Below are 22,619 nucleotides of genomic sequence, written 5' to 3'. Positions count from 1 at the left end.
ATACAATGTACAATTTGTAGCATGCTTTAACAATTAATTTGATCTTTTTTATACAATTTTATCATATCATATTCATCAAACTTAAAATAGTTTTTGGACTTTTTATTGTTCTTGACTATTTTTAAAGTACCGCTGAATGCACTGCATTTATGGTAAACTAAATATACTTTAATTGCATTTAATGAAACTTGTATGTCATGTATTTATATGTCTGTAATGATAAAGTTATTTTGTTGTAAAGTTGTTTTTACACGTGCTTTAGTTTGTTTCTCAACACTTCAAAATAAGTGCACTAAAAGATCATTAAAAATGTATTTCAAAAATGTATGACATTATTCATAAGAGCGTATATTAAAAGTTGACTTAAGTGTGTTTAAGTACACTCTCTTTAAGTACACTTAAGTGACCTTTTAAGTATACGTTTGAAGTCACTCCTAGAGCACTACTTTTTTTTTTTTTTTTTGCAAAGGTGGGCCAGAGAAGTTTCGATTTAATAAGTACAAACTAAATAGCAGCCTGCCCTGATTTAAACTAGCAGCGGTTTCAATAGCAGGCCTCTGCTTTTGTTATGGGTTACAAAAGTCTGCGTAAGTAGTCTTAAAGGAGCCCTGGCTGCTATAGTTTTTGCTTGTGTGTACATACAGTCTGTAATCCAGTCCTATTGTTTGCGTTCTGGCTCTCTGTACATCCTGTCCTTTTACTGTGGGCAGTCCAGGCATGGTGAGACAGGCTTATTCGCGATGTTGCGGTTTTTCCGCATTAGCCATAAGCCTCCGGGCAAAGCTCGGAGAATACCATTTTGAGGACCCCACCTGTATTTATTTAGCAGCTTCATTTGCACGCAGTAGTGAAAACACCAGGTGCTCTCAAAGTGAGATTAGTAAAGATGGGCTGTAATCATGAAGACATGCTAAACACTCATATCAAGATCACAAACATGGTCTAAGTGGATCTACTGTGCTGCTTCATCTGACATGTTAGCTATTTAGCCCATGCTAATGTTGCCAACAGACATTTTATTAAGTGGTGTGTGCCAAGCCGAGGATCACTGTCGTTATTTCTCATACTTAAGGTTAGAAACACTAAACCTATTAGATTTTGGCACATTACTCATCTCTCTCCTTTGCACTATACGTGCATGATACCTCAAAGAATGCTAAAAAGCACAATTTAGCAATTAGCATAGTAAAGCACTGGCAGCTTTTTCATGGATGTGCACTATTTTATTGATTGATGTAAAATGAAGCCTGTATTACAGCGCAGTTACTGCTACCTAAAATCTGAAAGCTAGTAGGTCTAAAAATACTCAAAATCATTTTTGGTCACTGAAATAAAATATAATTATATAATAAACGTACAAGGTTTAAGTTACTAAAATACCATTTGTTCAAGTCCTGTAATTGTTTTATTTATTTTAAGGGTCAGTAATGTTGTTTTAGTAATGTGTTTTTGTTATTAAATATTAATTTAACTTTATTTTTTTTATTAGTTTTCATTTTTCATGATTTTAGGGTGACCAAAAGTCCATGTCGATGTCCTGTAATTTCAGTTGAAGTTTTAGTAATTTTGTCATGTGCTTTTGTCATTTTTATTATCATTTATTATTATATAATACATTTATTATCTAATATTTTTTTATTTTTAACATCATTTCATTTTAGTATTTTAAGGTGTCCTTGTTTTCCTGGAAATATTCTGCACATGTGTCCATGACCTGTAATTTTAGTTTAAGTGTTAGTAATTTTGTCATGTGCTTTTCTTTTTTAATATTTATTAATTTTTTTAATTTCAGTTATTGTTTTAGTAATTTTAAGGAGATTGTACATCCTCGTTGTACTGACCATAACCTGCTCATCTTTCCAAGGCCTGTCATTTTAGCTTAAGTTTTAGTAATTGTTTTCATGCGCATTGGTCATTTTTATTTGCTTTTAAAATATTTATTTAGCTTTAATTCATTTTTCACGTGCTTGTTTTCCCGGACATTTCCTGGCCAGGATTTCTAAGTTACCTAAAAAATTTCTAGGTCTTGTCTTTGCTTACAAACTGCTTTTCCTAGCCTGGACATGTCTAGAAAAACGATTATGTATGTTCAACCTAAAAAAAACTGAAACAAAGAATACAGTAAGTGAAAAAATGGTTTTGATCTCTCTATATAAAAAAATTGGCTCATAATATATATATATATATATATATATATATATATATATATATATATATATATATATATATATATATATATATATAATTGTCTTTTGATTGAGAAAATATTTGTCTTATCTCATCAGTCCTGCATTTAAAGGACTGAGAAAGCAACTTTAAAGAAAGCCACTTTGCTTGATTGTCCTAATGTACAGTGAGGAGTCTCAGCGGTCATCCCGAGAGCGTGAGGTCAGGCCAGGGGTCTTCAGAGAGATGCTATCAGACTCATTCGGGCCCCGCTGCTCCAGCCCCTTTCCCCGTCTGACCCCCTCTCCTCAAAGCAGGGAGCCATTGTCTCTGACCCAGTCTTTTTATTGCTTCTCTTGAATGGCTGAGCTATGCTCAAAACAAAGGCCTGTGTTTGCTTGCCCAAGGTGTCAGTCTTCAAACTCCCTCACAATGGACGCCCAGTGTTTACACTCCAGCGGACCGAGGTTTACCAAAGCTGCCGCAAATTGGTTTGTTTAGAAGGGGTAATGGCAAACATTATATTCCCTCACAATAAGTTCATTAAGGTGACAATAACCCTAGGTAAACAAGTTATTACGCTCTCCCTAGCCATCGTGATCTCTCTGTACAGCCTCAGAAACGTACACTGTGCATTTCAATAAAGAAAAGGTACTCTGGAATAATACGCCGCCGCTCGTCGAGGCTTCATCAAATAAATGCAATAAAAACATGATGAAATATTACTGCAATTTAAAGAACTGTTATATCTTACAATGTCATTTATTTTAAATCGCCCTTAAATACGATGATTTACAAACTTTTCTGATTACTGTCAGTGTTGAAAGCGTGCAGAAACTTGTTCAAAGGCTTGGGGTGAGAAAATAAAAAGAAACAAATTGAGGATGCATTAAATGGTTTGAAAGGGACGGGAAAGACATGCATGATGTTACACGGATTGAACTTATTAGGAATATATACAAAAAATATGAAGCGGCTCAACTGTTTTCAAAATCAGAAATAATAACAAACATGTTATTGAGCCGCAGAAAGCATACTATTATTATAATTTTTCTTGAGAAAAAGTAATCATTCCTCACCCCCCCCCAATTGTATTTTATTGTGTTATTATACATGTATTATACATGTGTGACATGATACTACATTTTAAAAATATAATAATAGCCTAATAAAAGTAGGAGCGATAGTGGACGCCACTAATAAGATTTAGGTAACGCTATATGCCTCCTCACGTCCTCTTTGGTTTCAGTGTAGCAGGCTCTCTGTTGTGTTTTCTGTATGAGTAGTTTCTTGTTTCCCGTGTTTTGTCTTCGAGTGATGTCACCGTGTCTCTGCATGCTGGAAACGTCGCTCACATTCATCTTTCTCGCACAAAAATTGAAACTAACTTTTTTTAAGGAACTAATATTGACCGACTAGTGTTTGACTTCTGGGCAAGTCAGGTCTTGATGATTTGAATTTCTGAAGAATCAAAATAGGATGTTCATTATCTGTTAGTGGTATCACCCAACTGTAAACCTGTGAACCGCTCTTTATCATAGTTACATGCAAATATAAGTAAAAAATGTTTCACTTTTTCATTTGCAGCGTCTCCGGGAGAGGCCGTTATCATCGCACCTAAATAATAATAACCCAACTCCTATGTGGTTTAGAGTATATTCAATCCAGTATTCAATCAATATTTTACTTTAATACTTTACTCAATAATGATTCAGTCCCTCTCAGCTCTAAACTGGATACAGCCTTGTACCAAACACCAAAGTTTTAGTCTAGTCTAGAGAGGTAAGAAAGGATTAATAACAAATATCTCACACAAAGGCTTTCTCTGCCCTTCATTTGTAGTACAGATCTACGGCTATACACGTGAGGCGGGTCTTCTAACCTGTCTTCTGACGCGCCAGCCAATCAGCGCGCGTCATTTTCGCAGCCCGACCAATCAGAGCGCAGACCCGCCCCTACTTGAACCCAAATACTTTACACCGAAAAAAAGCCGTCAAAGTTTACCTATAGGTCTATACGCAGACAATAAAAATAATAAAAGTAGGTTTAACACGCTCTAAATGTTTTTTTGCTAATGCACAGGTTGTGTTTTGATTGATAAATCACAGGTTGAAATCATCGGGAAGGACGGGACGGGGGTGCTCAGGTGTTTCCTACCTGCTCCTTCAGCCCTTGAGAAATAAGCGGAGAGGGAAAAGTCGATTTACCTGTAGCCCAGGTTCTGGCATCTCTCACTCGCGCGCTGTCTTCTGTTACCTGCACCGACTTGAAAGTCCAGTTTCACAAGGAAGAACCGCGGAGGAAGAGAAATATGTCACAGGAGGCAGACAGGTAAGAGCCAGGACTGCGACACAGTCTCCCATTACCTGAACGACACAGGTATCGGAACTTCACCGAGCGCCGTCCGCGTTTCTGCCTTTTCACCAAAGTGTCGCGTTTTCTCCAAACTCCAGGCTCCAGACTTCTTTCTCGGTCGCGTCGGCCGCATTAACGGCGGAGCACGTTACACCGCTTTCGTCTGCTTTTTCGCCGTGTTTGTTGATAAATACCACCGCGCGGGGAAAGTTTTTTTTTTTTTGCGGTCAAAACGCCATTTTTCACGGAGGAAACACCTTGAATTTAAGCCACCTGGAATTCATTCATATTCATTTACGCGCCCGAGAAAAGGCTTGCTCGCTACATGGCACGTTTTTACAAAAAATAAATAAATAAATAAATAAATAAAGATTTCGCTTACTTGCTTATTTTTGTGCTGTATTATTTCGTTATTGTTTGCTGTTGTATCGTTGACGATCACCTTAACGCAAACGTTACGTTTTTGTTTTAGTTTTAATATCGAGTTTTCTCCCGCATCTTTAAAAAAAGGCTGTTTTCTGTCGATTGTTTTGATTGTTTCGATCGGATCGATCGCGCACTTCGTAGTAACAACCGGTTTATTCATGTTTGTGGCGACTCGAAGACACTGTTTATCAAGCAGGCAGCATAAATGGACTGAAACGCTGTTATTGGTCGTAATATGGGTCTCCACGTGTGTCCAAGAACTGAAGGGACCCTCATCAGTGCGCTATTACAATTAATTAGGCTGAATGCAGGTAAAGCAGGACACTTTGTGAACATTTGCACATAAAGGCGTGCTTCAAACGATTTAGCTCCTCGCACTAAACTAGTCTACTTAATCCCCTACTCAATACAGAAACATTAAACTTAAAAAGTGTGATTAACTTAATAATCACGAACTGGTTTACTCCTCTGAATACGCACCTTGCTCTTCACCGACTGCATTCCAGATAACAAAAAAGATCTCTATTTAATGGAATTCTGATTTTAAAAAAATATGCGTAATGCTGAAGATAAATGAGCGAACTGGTCCCACTTAACCTCAGTCGACCCGTTCTTCTGCAGGGAGCGAGCCCACAGGAGCACACCTCGGGTCGTACCTGGACACTCTTAGACCTTTTTCAGTCAGCTAAAGTGAACCCAGCACAGATTTACTCTCATCTTTCGAAAGCGTCTATAGCACAAAATAGCGAATTCCTTCACTCATTGCTGGGGCAAAGACATTTTGACAGCTTCCTTTATAACCGAACAATAACAGACAAATTACAATAACCGAGTCAAAGTCATTTCGTTACTCAATTCTGTATTTTATGCACATTTTTAGTTAAAGGATGTCATAAAAAGAATAGATAATTATAAATTTCCTTCTGTCCCAATTCTGAGGAGGGCTTGATCAATGGCCAACTCAATAAATAAATAAAAATTAACCAAACAAATGTCCATAAATCCCAGTTAACACATAGACAAAAATAAAAATAATTAAATATCAGAGCTGTTTAATTAACTTTTAATTAACAAATCATTCAATAATTTGTATTGTTTTGTCATTTTATTGTTATTTATATTTCATTGCATATTTATTTTTAGGTGTGCCCAAACTAATTTTGTGGCCGAATATGTTTTTCCATGATTCTGAAGAATGAAAGCAGCCAGATAAAGGTTTATTATCGTGTGATATCAAATGAGGAGAGCCGGCGGCAGTACTTCCTCATGTCGTGTGTCACTGCGTTGTAGCTGAAGTCGTGTGTTGCCTTGCAGGCAGTAAAATGCAGAAGGACTCCTGGCGGTGTCGGGCTGGTTAGATATGCCTGGCATCAATGCCCTATATATCGCACTCACAAAAGGTGCAGTGTGCAGGTTTGTTTTCATCAGTATGCAAAATAGAGCTTTTACATGGAGCTTTATCAGCGGGATCATTTACGTCTGTGTTTCTGTTTCTGCCGGCGTACTGATATATGTTGTGTGTGTGTGTGTGTGTGTGTGTGTTTCAGCAAGAGGCTGGTTGTCGTGGTGCCCAATGAGCCGTCCTTCCACCCGCGCCGGGACTACACCAGTGAGGACGAGGCCTGGAGGTCTTACCTGGAGAATCCTCTGACGGCGGCCACGAAGGCCATGATGAGCATCAATGGAGACGAAGACAGCGCTGCCGCCCTGGGGCTCCTCTATGAGTACTACAAGGTCAGGGAGTCCAGCCGAGGCTCTTGTCGTCTTCGCATTAATCATCTGTTCGCTTCGGCGTTCTTTCGCCTTAATGGGAACACAAAAAGAGAAGTTCAGCAGAAGGTTCAAACTGCTCTTGAAAGTGGATAGCAACCGGGCGCGCAGCATCGAGAACGGGGGAAAAAAAACACAATATAGTCAAAACTTTTTAACGGCGACTACTAAAATTTCCATCCATTTGAAGTTTTAACAGACATATAAACTAAAAAAAGCAGCAAGATCGAGTTGCAGTTGTACTAATAACCATGTGCTTTTCATCAATAATCCAATTTATTAAATGTAAACCAATTAAAATGATTTAATTGAGCTTGTTCACAGTTCACGTTTTAATCTGAATGAACACATTTTGAAAATACGATTAAATAAAATCAAATGAATGCAAAAATGTAAATACTTGCGCATTATAAACCATGCCATGACAAATGTTTTTGGGCAACTTGCACTATTTTTTGCACAGAGGTTCAGGCAGAAAAATCTGTGTATTTTCATTAAGAAGCGCATTTTTGATAATGATAGGAGTATTCCGTGCATTTATGCCCCAGTGAAATTATTCTTCGTGGCATTTTGGTTAAAACGAACGTAGCAGCATTGGGAGAAGTGAATGGTTACTTTTACATATACTTTTTCATCCACAGTTTCATCCACAGAAACACAATTATGCAGCACAGCTTTATAGCTTAGCCGAAACATACGAGCACAGTAAGGATATGATGAAATTAGGCTGATCCGATACGGAAGTAGCATGGCAGAAGACAAGCAGGAAGTCCTCAGTTTATCTCTCTTTAGCGATAAATCTCTGTTTAAGCAATTATGAGTGCAACAGTGCTTTTGAAGCATTATCTTCTACAGGTGCCCAGAGATAAGAGAGTTTTGCCCATCAGTAAAGTGGTTGAAGTTTCAGAGGAGCCAGAAAAGAGGTCAGTGAAACGATTAAAGCAGCGGTGAACACAGAGTTGAGTAAATGGACTTATTTCAGCTTTTCGTCTCTAATGCTCAGAAACGCTCCAGTGGGAAGCAGCAGTCAGATGGAGCCGGAGGCAGTGGACAACCGCGTGCAGGTCCTCAAATCAGTGCCTGTTAACCTGTCGCTCAACACGGATCACCAGGACACCAAACGGGAGCAGTACGGCGTGTCTGCGGGAGAGAGCGGGAGCGCTGCGGTGGTGAAGGCCGAGCTCTTCTCGCCTGTCTTCATGGCTTCGGGGGTTCACTACAGGAGCGAGGGAGAGGAGCCCATGCGGGTCATCTGTGAACAGACCCACTCGTTCGACGCCTCGGCCGTGTGCCACAGCGCCTACGGGAAGGACGACCATCGGAGCAGCCCGGATAGCACCTACGAGGAAGACAGCAGTGAAGTGAGAGCAGATGGGTGTTTGGTGCTCATGAAACTCCCGTTATAAAGCTCGCATTTAATGAATTGCTTAATGTTTCTTCGATGCAGAAGTATCGGCCGTCGTCGCTTGGAGCTGATGACTTCATATTTGACCAGTCGGAGATGTTGTAAGTTTTATGGAAATAATGTACACAACCAGGCAAATGTTTTTGGTTGTTAATGTTATTTTAAAGAACGTTTATTTGATCCAAAGTAGGATGCAGCAAAAACAGTACGTTTTTAAAGTTTGATCATTACTCTTGTCACATGATCCTCCAGAATTGATTCAAATATTCTGATTTTCCGCTCAAAAAACATTTAGTATTATTATGTCGAAAACTGAGAATCAGTTGTATCGATTTAAAGTATCCTCGTTAAATAAAAGTATTAATTTCTAAAAATAAAATGTAAATAAATTGTACTGACTCCAAGCTGTAGTGTATAGTGTTACATTAATAATTAGTTTGTTAGGTAAATGCTGATCCTTGGATCTTTATATATATATATCAAATAATCCTAATAAAACTATTGACTGGAATAATGATACCTAAAATCAGGTTTGATCAAAGAATTTTAAAATATATTAAAATAATTATTTTTAAGTAATTAAACATTTCACAATTGTACTGGATTTTGCAGTATTTTGTATCAAATAAATGCAAGCTTGATGAGCAGAAATGAGCAAAAAATTCATTAAAAATGTTACCGTTCAAAAGCTTTTGACTGGTAGTGTACCTCATTAGGCTTGTAACGTTACGTCACGTGCCTGAAAACACACTAATGTTGTTCCACAGAGACACCTTCCAGTACACCCTCGAGGCCAGCAGGTCGTTGCGGCAGAAGCAGGGAGAAGGGCCTATGACCTACCTGAACAAAGGCCAGTTCTATGCTATCACACTGAACGAGACAAGCGCCAATAAACGCCTCCGACATCCCATCAGCAAAGTGAGGGTGAGTGAGTAGACGTGCCTTCTTCTATCAGACCGGATACACGAAGCAGCTCGACATGGCCATTGAACCTGGAAGCTTTGATTAATAAATGGCATATTTCATTTATTTGTCTTTAAATATGTTAAGCAATTTTTTTGGCTTTAAATGATAGTTTAAAAGTTTGCTGTCAGTATGGCGTTTTTTTAAAGGAATGATTCTTTTGTTCAACTATACAAGAAAACTATCCAATCACAGTGGAGGAGGGGCGGGACTAACTCCACACATTACTACAACTAAACAACAGTGGAGTAGACTAATATTTCCCTTCTCAAAGTATTCACGCCTGTCCCAAATGGTACCCGGACTACTATGAATATTGATACAAAAATGCATCTGCCGCATTATTTATATATATTTGAATATTCCTTATCATAGCAAGAGTGCCTGGTGTTTTCAGCTGTCAAAAAACATTTTGGAGGACACGCGGTCTAATGCATGACTGTATCTTCCATTCTTGTTCTGATAAGCTAGTCAGCTCTTGGTGGTTTGGAACAGGTGTGAAGTAATTGAGTGGATGGTGATAACCTCTGTTAACCTCCTTTCTCTTATTTCCTCCATCAGAGCGTCATCATGGTTGTATTCAGTGAAGATAAGAACCGAGATGAGCAGCTCAAGTACTGGAAGTATTGGCACTCTCGCCAGCACACGGCAAAGCAGAGGGTCCTGGACATCGGTGAGGCTTCCTCTCCATTAAAGTTTAGGCTTGATCTTGGGTTTACTTACCCCGGGTGACATGAAAGAAAATATTTTTGGATGCAGAGATGCGCGAGATTGAGTTTGCATAGCTAAAAGCATGTGGGTTCTTGTGCTTTGATGTAGATTGTGTATATTTCTTTTCCAAAAATCATTAACCAAGCTACTGCTCTACACACTTAGGTCTGAGTCGAAAGTACTTCTTGTCTTTAAAATGGTTGCATCCGCTGCTAGACCGATGGTGCCTGATGAAGCCCTCAGGGCTCTCAGGAGATTGGTTCCTCTTGGTTTCCTTCTGCTCAGCTAATGGGTACTAGGTTGTTAATGGCTATACTCACAGATTATACATAATTTAACTAGAGTCTACTCCCAGATTTTTTTTTTACAGATGGGGCCAGCTGCAAAAACACAGTCAGCATAGTAACTAGCAGTTTTCCAATCAGTAACCAGCCCAACTTTTTAGATTCAAATCAGACCAATCTGTGATATATCCAAACTGACTTTAAAACAGTTATGACAACTCCAGTGAAAATGTATGAACTAAACTGTATTTGAAATTAACTTATTTCATGCTACGTACTACCAATACATTTACACGTGTGCTTAATAAATGTTAATTTATTAATATTTGTTAATATGAATATTAATCCATTCATAAATGTGCAATAAACTAGTATACTTAAAGTCTGCTGAATTGGACTTAATGTACTTTAACTGTGCAGAAGTAGCGCTGAAATCCAACTAAAGATACACTGAAGTATATTTGATTTAGCTAAAGTGGAACTGCTGCAAGTACACTTTAAACAGCTTGCCTTTTTAATACCAGTGATTTAAAGATCATAAAATCCTCATCAGTAGTGACATTACAACACATTTTAGACTTAATATTAAAGAATGTACGTTGTGCACGGCTGTTTCTCCAAATAATGATCATTTTTATATCAGTAAGTTTTCAGTTATATGTCTGGAAATATGTTAATAGATTTGAACTATACTTAGCATCAAATAAATATTTAAAATTTTTTGCTTGGGCAGTCTTGAAGAAAAAAATCTGTAGCTAACTTTTAAGATTAGTCTTTATGCACCCGTCCACAGATCAACAGGCCTTTTTTTTTGTTTTTACTGTAAAATTCATAAATAATATATCCTAAATAATATATTACAATTATTGAGAAGTACTATGTGCTTAGCATTTCTAAATAGAAGTACAAATAAAAAAAACTGGAGTAAATCTGGCTAGATTTTATTTGACACATTAATCTAACAACCTAACACTATCTAATCTAATCTAACACTTCAAACTTGAAAACTTGACTATAATAAATATATTCTTACAAGTATCTTTGTGACACTGGGTTTCACAGCTTCCACTCAAGGGACACACACAAATGCATGCATGCATGTAAACGCACACAAACACACACACTGCATGTGCTAAGACGACGGTCTGAAAAGTCCTGCTTCTTCCTCCCATGTTTTTAGCACAAATTATCCTAAACGCCTCTTCTGTTGTATACACTTTCTTCTTGTTTTTTAAAGATTTATTTGCTCTCCAATCTCTGTATCCTGTTGTATTCTTTGTTCAAATTCTTACTTTTCAAGCTCCCTAACAGCTAAATTCAGTTTTGAAAGATATTCTCATGGTGCAAATTGCTTAAAGTTTATTACAACCTTTGTCCCATTGGAGCATGCTGGGGTCAAGTAAGGTGCAATGGTGTTAGGAGATCCCAATTATTCTCCAGCTCCACGAGTCGGCCCACCTGGGATTTCAACTTGTGACTTTCAGATCACTAGCCCAGCTTCCGATTCAAGTTAAATGAGAGGGAAAAAAAACATACAGGCCCAAAATAGTTGGAGTCCACCTGGCGTGGGGCAGCTATGAGTCCAAACAATTCACGTCTTATTCTCGGTCTTGTCACACCTTGAGAGAACAGTCATCCTGAGCCTGTTTCTTCTTGTCCTCCCCTCATCTCCAGTAATCAGACGCTCTACTATGCCCTTTGTCAAAATTTGGCCCCGAGACTTTCACAGCCTGGGAGCCCCCCGAGGGAGTATCTGAATCTTGATGGCAGTTATCTTTGTCTTAAACCCTGCTCTATAATAGAGGAATGTCTCGCTGATGCGCTTCAAGGACAGCTTTGCGAAGAAAGTGTTGGTAGATTGGTGAAGTGGACAGACCTTTGGGCACATGGTTTACGGCAGTGTGCTGAAGCCAAGTAGAGGAGACAGTGACTGAAACCTGACACCTGCACAGTTGGGATTTGAATAGCAGTTGAGGCGGGATTGTTCCTCAGGCTTGGGGCCATGTCACTAGAGCTGGGATTTGAATGGGGCTATTTAACGGGAGGAGCTCGCTTACGGGCATCGTCGGGCATGCTTGGTAAACCACCCAAAAGAGAACCATTGGAAGGGGTTTTGGCCCTCCTAATCCCCAAGTTACCCCAAAGTAAAACAGGTGTTGGGTTTACTTAACATAGATATGAACGCCCCTTTAATGACAGCTTATTCAATTACAAAGAACTTCAGGAGTGAAGAAAGAGAGTCTAATTAGCATAGGAAATCGCCACTAAAAGCTACCACCCATACCTAGGGTTAAGGATTTGAACATATTTTTAGTTTGAACTTTGAAAATGCAGTTGACGAGCACACCTTTACTATGATGAGCAGGTGCGACAATGAATGACTTCTTAAACCATGTGGCTAGTTTTGCAAACGTTTGCTATCTAATACTTTTAGTAGGGCTAATAGTCGACCAGGGTAGTCGACAAACAAAGTCTTAGCTGGCTAAAATTGTATTAGTCGGTTAGTCGCAGAAAAAAATCGGTGTTTGTGATGGACACACTTGCCCGAAAACGTGTCGGGAGCGAATTTATGTTCCACTAAAAGCAGGTATTCTATGCCCATGGCTTAAATGAATAACTATTAATTGACTATTAAAACCTTTATTGAGGAGAGCCCAGACTTTTAGCCTGGTGGACATCAAAACAAGCAAGAACCAGCGAAGAATGTAAAGTTAACAGCCGTAGCTAAGCTAGCATAGACAGACTGACTCCAGCCGTTGAAACTGTTATGAGATCACCCGTCCTTAATGTAAATCTATAAAGCAATGTCGTTTAGGCAGAATCACAGACATGCCTAAAGTGTGAGTGGTCATAAATGGCCTATCAAGCGGCGACTAAAAAAGCAAATGTTTGTTTACATAAACAGATAAGAGTTATCTAATGTGGAAGGGTGCTGTTAAGTACGCTCAGCTTATCAGTCTTAAAACCGCTTGCATTGGCAGACATTGTTTTAACGTCGCCATTCTCCGACTCTCACCAGGGCTGCTTGTACATTATTCCCAAAACTGATTGAAAGCGTCAGTCTGTAGGTCACTTCACGCTGGTCTGTGCCGGTTCACGCAGTTGCGGTCAGGTGATAGCGGTGCATAGTTGTTAACTTAGTATCTAAAACACAACACATCCCCGTTTTCTTTGTTTTATGCCGAGCAAGTTCGAAAACTGACCTTTCCTGTTCTCTCTACAGCTGACTACAAAGAGAGCTTCAACACAATTGGGAATATTGAAGAAATCGCTTACAATGCCGTGTCCTTTACCTGGGACGTGAACGAGGAGGCCAAGGTAAGACTGCGTGCTCACGGTTGTGATGTGGCACTGCAAATTTACAATGAATACGTCCTCCAGTGTGTGTTTTGGGCTTATGGACATCCTGCTTGCGTTAATGGTCATCGTGGATGATGAAGTGGCGGATGTAGCTGTTTAACTCAACCAGAGGTTCAGTTTTCTGTGGAATTAAAAAAGGTAATTGTAATCTTTTATCTCACAATTCGAACTTTTTTTCTCGCAATTGCAAGTTTACATCTCACCATTCTTAATTTTTTTTTTTCTCAAAACTGTGAGATATAAATATTATAGATTCAGTGCTTCGGATTGCAACATTCAGAAGAGTAATATGTTAATAGGAACACATTTCAACGGGAGGCATATGACTTATTTTCGAAAAGCATACTCCACGAGAACGTGCTCTCATATAATTTTTAAAATGAATCCCTCGCATCTCATCCGTGTTGTGTCAGGAAATTGTGAAAATTGAGGCAGTGTTTTGTTGTTTAGGATAAAATTAGCCAGGTACACTTCAGTAGAACCAGCAAAAGAAAGAAAAGAGATGATTCTCCTATTTATTTTTACTGCTTTGGAGCGAGACCGGAAGTAGCGATACACTCCTTCATATACCGGATATAGGAAGTGACAAAGGTTTATTCTGACTTCATATGTCACCATTGTGAGGAATAAACCCGCAATGGCGAGATATGAAGTCAGCATTATGTCATATAAACTTGCAGCTGTGAGTTATAAAGTCTGAATTGTGAGATATAAAGTTGCAGTTCTCGCAATTGTGAGTTTCTATCATGCAATTCTGACTTTTTTTGCAAGTTTGCGAGTTTAAAGACATCGCAGCTTTTTAAACATTTTTCAATCAGTTGCGGAAAAGGGCTTCTTTAGTTTTCAGTCCGACTACATCAGCGCGGCTGTGATATTTTTTTTCCTCTCTTTCAGACGCGCTACCACCATTGTGTGTGATGCACGAAATGTTATTGAGACACAGGGTGGAGTGTTACGATATGTGATATGTGTATTTTACACGCCTGTAGTTGAACACGCCCCGAGAGCCTTGTATAGCCCGATGTTCGAGTCACAATACCTGGTGCATCTTCCCCAGTCCCGTCTATTAATGTAAACCTCTGTTTTCTCCTGGGTTTTGGGTTTCATCCGTAAGCTAGCGAGAGTAGGAAATAGCCCAGGTCTGTGTACCAAACACACACAAACCCGAGTCCAGATCCTCCCAGCCTCACAGGTAGAGTCCTGCCCTCCTATTGTGGCTCATCTGATGCAATACAGCTCAGTTCAAACACTTGCCTCTGGAGTGTATTCAACTAAAGCTCTCTGCGCAAACATTTGCTTTTTATCGGGCCAGCTCACTCTGGTAAAACCTATTAATGTGGACTGTGTGAAGTCTCAGTGCAGCCGCCCTTGGAATGATATTTAAGTGTTTTTTTTTGGTCCAAGCTCATGTAAAAGCATGCACTGGGGTGTGAAATGCTCTCGGTTTGATCTGATAAGCATCTCATACTCTGACCTAACATACTCTTGACTTTTATTACAAGTCCCTTCAAAGCTCTTCTCATCAGGCTGGAGCGAGGGAAGCCATAAACTGAGTCTCCATGAGCCATTGATCTGTGAGGTGGAAATTACATCCTTGTTGCAGCGTTGAAGGGCTCTGTTTATTTTGCGAGAGGTCCCCCGCTGTACAAATCAGTTTGTGTGTGTGTGTGCAATATCATTCACAATTTTTTATGCTTTAGAATTTACTTTTTTTTTGTAAAAACAGTAATATTGTGAAATATTACTACGATTTCAAAATTGTGTTTTTAATAATTTATTACAAATATTTAATTTATTTCTGTGATGCCAAGCTGAATTTTCCACGCATTTGTGCTAAATAAAAGTATAAGTTGTTTTCAAAATCAATTATAAAAATACAAATGAATCGGACTGACCCAAACATTTAAGTAGCATAGAATACCAATTTTAAACCAATCAGAATAAGCTCGGTTAGATTTCTATCAATTTGAAATATTTTGGAAAAAAATGGTTATGCTTTTCATGTTTGGTCATTGCTCCTTAAAGGGTTCTCTGATGGCATTTTAGGAAATAAAGGTTTTCCCCGTGAGCCTATAATTCATATAAAGGGCTCCAATTTACTTTTCTTGCATGCTTCACCTAACGATGGCCTCCTTCTTGTCCTCTGGCATTGGTAATGGTTGATCATATGAAATGTGTGGTTAATAACTAACCACATAAATATTTAGTGAGCAAGACCCCGTTCCCAAACCTTTGAGGAGGCCGAGGCTGAAAAACTACGTTGGAATTGAAAAAAACAAGTAATATATGAAACAATTTCCTTGAATGGGAACATTTAGTGTTCTGTGCAGAGGAAACTGCGTTGTTATTGTGCAGTCTGAGTGTTGTTTCTGTAGCAGTCGGTGATACTGATAGACATGTCGAGGCAGGCACCTGTTTTGCGTGTGTAGGTGGATGGTGGGTGAAAACAAGGTGCACTTTCAACGGTCAGGAGGACTGCGTAGGTCAAAACGGAACAAGCTGTTAGGAAATATGAATATGGAAGTTCTTATGCAACAGTCTGTTACATGTGCATCTAGATACCTTCATTATACACGACCCTGGACCACAAAACCTGTCATAGGCGTCTTTTTTTATTATTGAGATTTATACATTATGGCTTGATCGAATAGGACTATATTTGGTGGAGATAAAACTATTTTAAAATCTGATGGTGTAAAGAATCTCCTTTCAAGCTGTTTTAGCAATGCATATCAATAATTAAAAGCGAGGAACATGATCTTTACTTAACATTCTAATGATTTTTGGCATAATAGAAAAATGTATAGTTTTGACCCATACAGTGTATTGCTGGCTATTACTACAAATACACCCGAGCTACTTATGACTGGTTTTGTGCTCCAGGGTCCAAATATCATAACAATCTCTCACAACACCCCGGTAACAGATACCCCTGTAACATGTTTTTATAATCTTCACGTGGAGCTGTTTTTGTCTTGTTCTCTGATTGGTAGATCTTCATCACGGTGAACTGTCTGAGCACAGACTTCTCCTCTCAGAAGGGGGTGAAGGGCCTTCCTCTGATGATTCAGATCGACACCTACAGCTACAACAACCGCAGCAACAAACCCCTCCACAGAGCCTACTGTCAGATCAAGGTCTTCTGTGATAAGGTGAACTTTGACCTTTGAGCCTACGTATATAATATTCAAACATTTGCGGTGCGTCCAAAATCGCGCGCTGTGTAGGTGCTACATTTGTAACTGAATTTACTTCATGACTGTTGTAAAAGTACTGTCTATATAGTATCCATTCTATATAGGATTCGCCATATTGTTACTGTCACATGACCCACCTACGTCAGATTACACTTTAATGCCATAAATCCTCTCCCATGGCCTCATGGTACTATCCATCGAATGCACATTACAGAATCCGGATGGAAGAAGCAGGTCATTCGGATACTTTTCGCCTACTATTTTTCGCATACTATATAGTAGTGTATATTACGTGTAATCTATAGACTTGGGCAAACTGACCGCGTTCATGAGACAGACTGCGGGTTAAAGGGTTAATCCACCCCAAAATGTAAATTAATCACTTATTCCCATGTAAGATATATTAGATGAAAATCGTGAGGCTTGTGACTGTCCCATTGACTGACTAACGAACACCGTCAAGGTCCAGAAAAGTGTGAAGGACATCGTCCAGCTACGAGAACACTTTTTGCACGGAAAGAAAACAAAAATAATGACTTTATTCAACAATTTGTGTGGTATGCCGTTTCCGTGCAGCGATACTCTCCAAAATGGCACTGTGGTGGCTTGTGGAGTATTGCAGAAAATATCTGTTACCAACAAGAGTTTTGTTTGTCACGATAACCTAATCACAAATGAACAGAGCTTTTATGAATTTCAAAGCCTATGAAATACATAAATAATCACCAGCATTTAAAAAGAGAGAAAGCTAAGGGGAGACTAATTCAGCTTCCAAAAACATATTCAGTCATTATTTAAAAAAAAAAAATATTTACCTGAAGGTTTGAGTCAGAATAGTTTGCAAGAGCGTGATTACTTACCCAACGAAAGTAACTAGTTTGATTATATTTAATACCCCAGCCATCTCCGTAGTCACATTTAGACACTTGTTATCAACCACCTTTTTCAAGAGAAGTAGAAACTTTAAAAAAAAAAGTCAAAAAAGGAAAAAAGACAAGCTTAAAACTCAAAATCCCATTGACTTCAGAACAAAGCAAGCGGTAGTGTTAAAAGCCTTGAATAATAAAATTGCTTCAAAAATGCATCACCTCTGCTGCGCTCCATATGCCTTAACGCTGATTTAATAAGCAGTGAAGTGCTGTTACTAGTTAGAAATTGTGTGCCTTGTTTCTGGTCTACAATCTCAACTGTAGCGCCACCTTGTGGTCGTGGACGTGTTAGAGTTTCTAATATCTCTTTTCTCTGTTATCCTGTCTGTGTTCGTGGATCAGGGAGCAGAGAGGAAGATCAGAGACGAGGAGAGGAAACAGAACCGCAAACAGAAGACAAAAGGTCTGAAGCATCGAAAGTATCTCTACTTCATAACAATAAGAAATGATTTGATAAACAATAATCTTTCCCGCTTTGATGATTTCTTGGAAAAATAAAGAGGCTTCAGTGACACTACAGCTGGTTTGGGGTTACACTGGAATAGAAACCAGTTTTAAAATCAATAAAAGAGATATTTACATGTACACCTGGCATTATCTCATCAGGAAAGGATGGAGGCGCCGGGGCGGCTTCTGTGCCGAAAAAATGCGACGCTACCTTCTTCAAAACGATGACTGATTTGGATGCCCAGCCGGTTCTCTTCATCCCGGATGTGCACTTTGGGAACTTACAGAGAGCAGGCCAGGTACAAACACACTCAATGACCAGATCACTAGCTCTTTTGTGTTAAAAGTCCTCTGCCTCTTTGCGGACGGCTGTAATTGCGGTCGCATAGCGTTCATGAAGGCCTTAGAGAGGGCCATTGTGTGTCTAACAAGACTGAAACTTATTAGAGAGCCACTGACCTTTTAGGAGCCGACAGGAAAGGTCACGCTTGCCTCCTCGTGTGTGTATGTCGGCGACTTTTGTTTATTATGAGCTGAACTGGTCATTGCAGTGTCTTTTTTTAGGCTCGGCCTGAATGTTACAGAAGTCTTTATGACTGTTTAATAAATCTACGACCTTTTGCACACAACTCTTCGCAGGTGTTTGCCTTCAACACAGAGGAAATCGAACGCGAAGGGTGAGTTTGAGCTTTCTCTCAGCATTTATGCTATAAAACCGAATAATCTTATAATTATATGAGCATAGCGTCACCTCATAATTAACTGCAAGAATAGATTACTGGGACCCTCAAGAATATTTATTAATAAAAGTAAACTATCAACACTAATGTATGACTGAAAAAAAGTTCATTGAAAAATTGTAGTGGTATTACTTCCATAATGTGAATTAAATTTGATTGCTTGTAATTATATTTATAATTAATGATTACATTTTCTGTTTCAGGTATACGGTTTACAGTAAAATTATAATACACAATCACTTCTGTTCTCTCCACATTCACTTTTATCTTATACAATGATGTGTTTTAACTGCACATAAAATACATTGCATACGAAATATATTCTTAAAACACATTAAAACATTATAAATAGTAGTATCGAAATAGTAGTATGAGTAGTATTGAAATAGTCACTTAACACACTCGAAAATGAACAATTGTGTATTTTGACATTTCTATACTCTAAATTGTTTGAGATGTCAGTAATACAATGATTGTAATTAATCAGTCATTAAATAAAACCACTAAAACAAGCTAAAGACAAAACTTTGGCTATTGATAGTGCTGTTTTGGGGACTCTGTAATCATCCTCTCTGTGTGAACGATGAAAATGTGTCGTTTATTGTCATCTGTTTCTGGGCTTTGATTGGTCATTGTGTTTGTGGTAGGAGTGTGCTGGTGAAGAGGATGTTCAGGCCGTCTGAGGACGACTTCTGTCCGCCGCCCCATAAACAGCTCAGAGAGGACACACAGAAGAGAGGTCAGAGCAGCTCAAGACTGTATTCCCCAGTCCAACTGTTTTAACATGGAAGTAAACACGAATTTAATGTACAATTGAGATTGTATGGATTCATATGAATTAGCCAAATGATAAAATTTTGATTGTTCTAGTATTTTCTGCAGGACTGAAAAAATATGAACAGTTGCCAGATCTAACCCACCCAGGCCATAAACAATTCTTGGGATTTTTTTATTTAAATATATATATATATATATATATATATATATATATATATATATATATATATATATATATATTTCCTGAATATTCTGTAGGATTCTGTTTTTGGGAAGTCAGTTTCTTTTAAATCTTACTATGCAGACACGTGGCAATAGCTTCTCTGTTATTAAATGCTTTATTAACATATGTTCCTGCTGAAATTCATGATGAAGTCAGGTAGTTATAAAGCATGTAGTAGTCGCCAGCCGCCTGTTTTTGTGAGCTCATCTAAAGTGAGGACTATTAATACCTTGTAAAGCGTTTACAGAGAGGAAGTGTGACGCTGGACAGGAGATGTTAAGCCTCATTTAAACAAACACAACACACAGGGATACAGAACACAGACATATTTAGCAAAAAGCTAAACGTACAACTAAATAAATGAAAAACAATATGACAAAATAAAGTGTACAGCTTCATATTCATTTCCGAACTACTTACTAATGCTGCTTAACTAACGACTGTCATGAACTTATCATGAAGTGTTCTCTTCTCGGATGAGTGCACTTCATCTGCAGCATCACTGCCGATTAGACTTCACTGAATATGACTAGAACGTGGAAAATGAAACCCAGTTGCTGTTTCTCCAGTGCTCCTGTACGTGAGGAAGGAGTCGGACGAGGTGTTTGACGCTCTGATGCTGCGGATGCCCACTCTCAGAGGACTCATGGATGCTGTGAGTATCTGTTACTGAGTTACTGATCAGTGGAGCTGTGAAACCAAACGCTGCACGCATAAAATCAGTACCACGCAAGGTTGTCCATCGTATTTATCCTGTACAAGAAGTAATTGCCAAGTTTTGTAAAGATATTGATTTGAAGCGTGTTTTCTGTAGAGGCCATTTATTTTGATTGTATTTATACCCAAAAAAAGATTTTTTGTTAAACATTGTACTAATATTGAATTTCAACTCAAAGCTAAGGCTGCTTTATTTTTTCTAAATATTTCAAAATAAGGCATATTGTGATTTTACTCATCATGTATGGACAATTGCGCTCACTTTAAAACAGAAATAAGCAATTTTTAATAATTTATGCTTGTTCACTGAAATGTGGTTTCCTTAGCTTTTCCTATTTAATGTACGTTCATAATATATTTTTTAAATTAATTTAAATGTTTTTGCCCTTGTATGTTTTTGTTCTAAAATTTCTAATAAAAAAGTCCATTACAAATTGATAAAAAAAAAAGAAAATTAGCGTTCAGTGCAAATGACTGTTTTTTAATAAAGCAATTAAAAATGAACACGTTTCAAAAGATTTGTAGATTTCTTATAAACAAGCACAATCAGACCATTGCCAACGTGACGACTGATTCCGTGATGATTTCTTTCATATTGAAGATTTCAGAGAAGTACGGCGTTCCTGTTGACAGAATGGCCAAGATTTACAAGAAGAGCAAGAAGGGGTAAGTGATTTGATCAAGTACATCATGTCAGATTCAGACGGCAGGTAATGAGCCCGTAGTGATTTAGTTTATTTGTTGCAGGATCCTGGTGAACATGGACGACAATATCATCGAGCACTATTCCAACGAGGACACGTTTATCCTGAGTATCGAGAACTACGCAGAGGCATGCAAAATCACATTAACGGAAATATGAACACCATCGCATTCAGTATGTTTAAGCTAAAAGACTTGTTACTTGGACTCCAGCCTAGTCAGATTCAACATCAGCTGTCCGTAAAATTGAATTGACATCAGCTAGAGCTGACATACCTCATTTCTCAGAGACCTTAAGTATGAGTTTTAACGGTCAATGGGACTTTCGCTGTATCCCAAACATGATGGAAAAACTTTTGCTATCACCGGCTTCACTTCAGAGTACAGACTAATTCACATTTGACTTCGTTTTGGAGACCACCGTCAGATTCCTGCCTAAAATTTCAACTGTTTCATCCAAAGGATTTCACTGGAGCGGAAGGAGATTTCTTCATCATATCAAATTTCTGTATGTACAGTATATATATATATATATATATATATATATATATATATATATATATATATATATATATATATATATATATACTCAAAATATGAATTGGGGACTTTTCTGTGGAGTTTAAGACTGATCTGTGAAAAGCGTCCTATACTGTCAATGTTCTTTTTGTGTGTGTGTATTACGTTGCCATTAATATTATTGTTAATGTTAGCTTGGTAGATATGATTCAGCTTCTTACTCACTTTTTCTGATGCAAAAAGAAAGCTATTTTTATGAGACTGTGCCATTTCAAGTTTTTGGTATGTTTAATAGAGCAAAGCAGGAGACGTGTATAAATACTGTAATGTTGAACTGTACAGTAGCGATGATCAGAAAACGTATCAGATGAGGAAGACGCAGGAAGTGTAGCTCGGACACATTTCAGTTGCATGTTTTACATGTTGCACTCATGTCTTAATGTGAAATGAATTTTTATAAAAGTTCCATTGGTCTTAAATGCAAAAGATTTCGTGACCTTTCGGAGCCAAACCTTTTTTCACCTTTTGCGCCAAAATATGAGTGTCACGGTTTTTAATCGTTTTTTTTTTAAATAAACTACGCAGTCTGGTTCATCTCCAGGGTTCGTGCAGAACATTAACTGTGTAGCGCAGATTCGGTTGATCGGCACCATTTTGTTAATGTATTGTTTAAAAAAACACCGTCTTTCGGAAGAAATAATGTAAAAGGGCACTTCAGAAATAATAATTTGTATGTAAATAAATGCATTTTTATCAAGATTTGATTAGTTTTTTACACTACAATTTAAGGGATTGTTTACCAACAGTTTGCTGAAAATGCACCCAGCCTCAGGCCATCCAGGATGCAGACCAGTTAGTTTCTACATCGGAACGGATCTAGAGAAATGTAGCATTACCTCGCTTGCAGTGAATGGGTGGACAAACAGCT

At 38.3% G+C, this 22,619-nt stretch overlaps 1 protein-coding gene across 1 annotated transcript; it reads left to right on the top strand.

Annotated features, from left to right (window-relative positions):
* Positions 1 to 4,131: 4,131 nt before the first annotated feature.
* Positions 4,132 to 22,450, top strand: grhl2b (grainyhead-like transcription factor 2b). Its single transcript, XM_043217825.1, has 16 exons — positions 4,132 to 4,497; positions 6,495 to 6,681; positions 7,573 to 7,640; positions 7,721 to 8,078; positions 8,165 to 8,223; positions 8,890 to 9,046; positions 9,647 to 9,758; positions 13,304 to 13,398; positions 16,434 to 16,592; positions 17,909 to 17,969; positions 18,173 to 18,312; positions 18,653 to 18,690; positions 19,401 to 19,492; positions 20,323 to 20,408; positions 21,072 to 21,136; positions 21,218 to 22,450. The coding sequence occupies exons 1-16, from the start codon at positions 4,478 to 4,480 to the stop codon at positions 21,330 to 21,332; spliced, it is 1,812 nt and encodes a 603-aa protein (XP_043073760.1). The 5' UTR covers positions 4,132 to 4,477; the 3' UTR covers positions 21,333 to 22,450.
* Positions 22,451 to 22,619: the final 169 nt, after the last annotated feature.

This window comes from Puntigrus tetrazona, chromosome 19, assembly GCF_018831695.1.
Source record: "Puntigrus tetrazona isolate hp1 chromosome 19, ASM1883169v1, whole genome shotgun sequence".
In the NCBI taxonomy this organism is placed as follows: Eukaryota; Metazoa; Chordata; class Actinopteri; order Cypriniformes; family Cyprinidae; genus Puntigrus; species Puntigrus tetrazona.
This window is presented reverse-complemented; position numbering and strand designations above follow the sequence as displayed.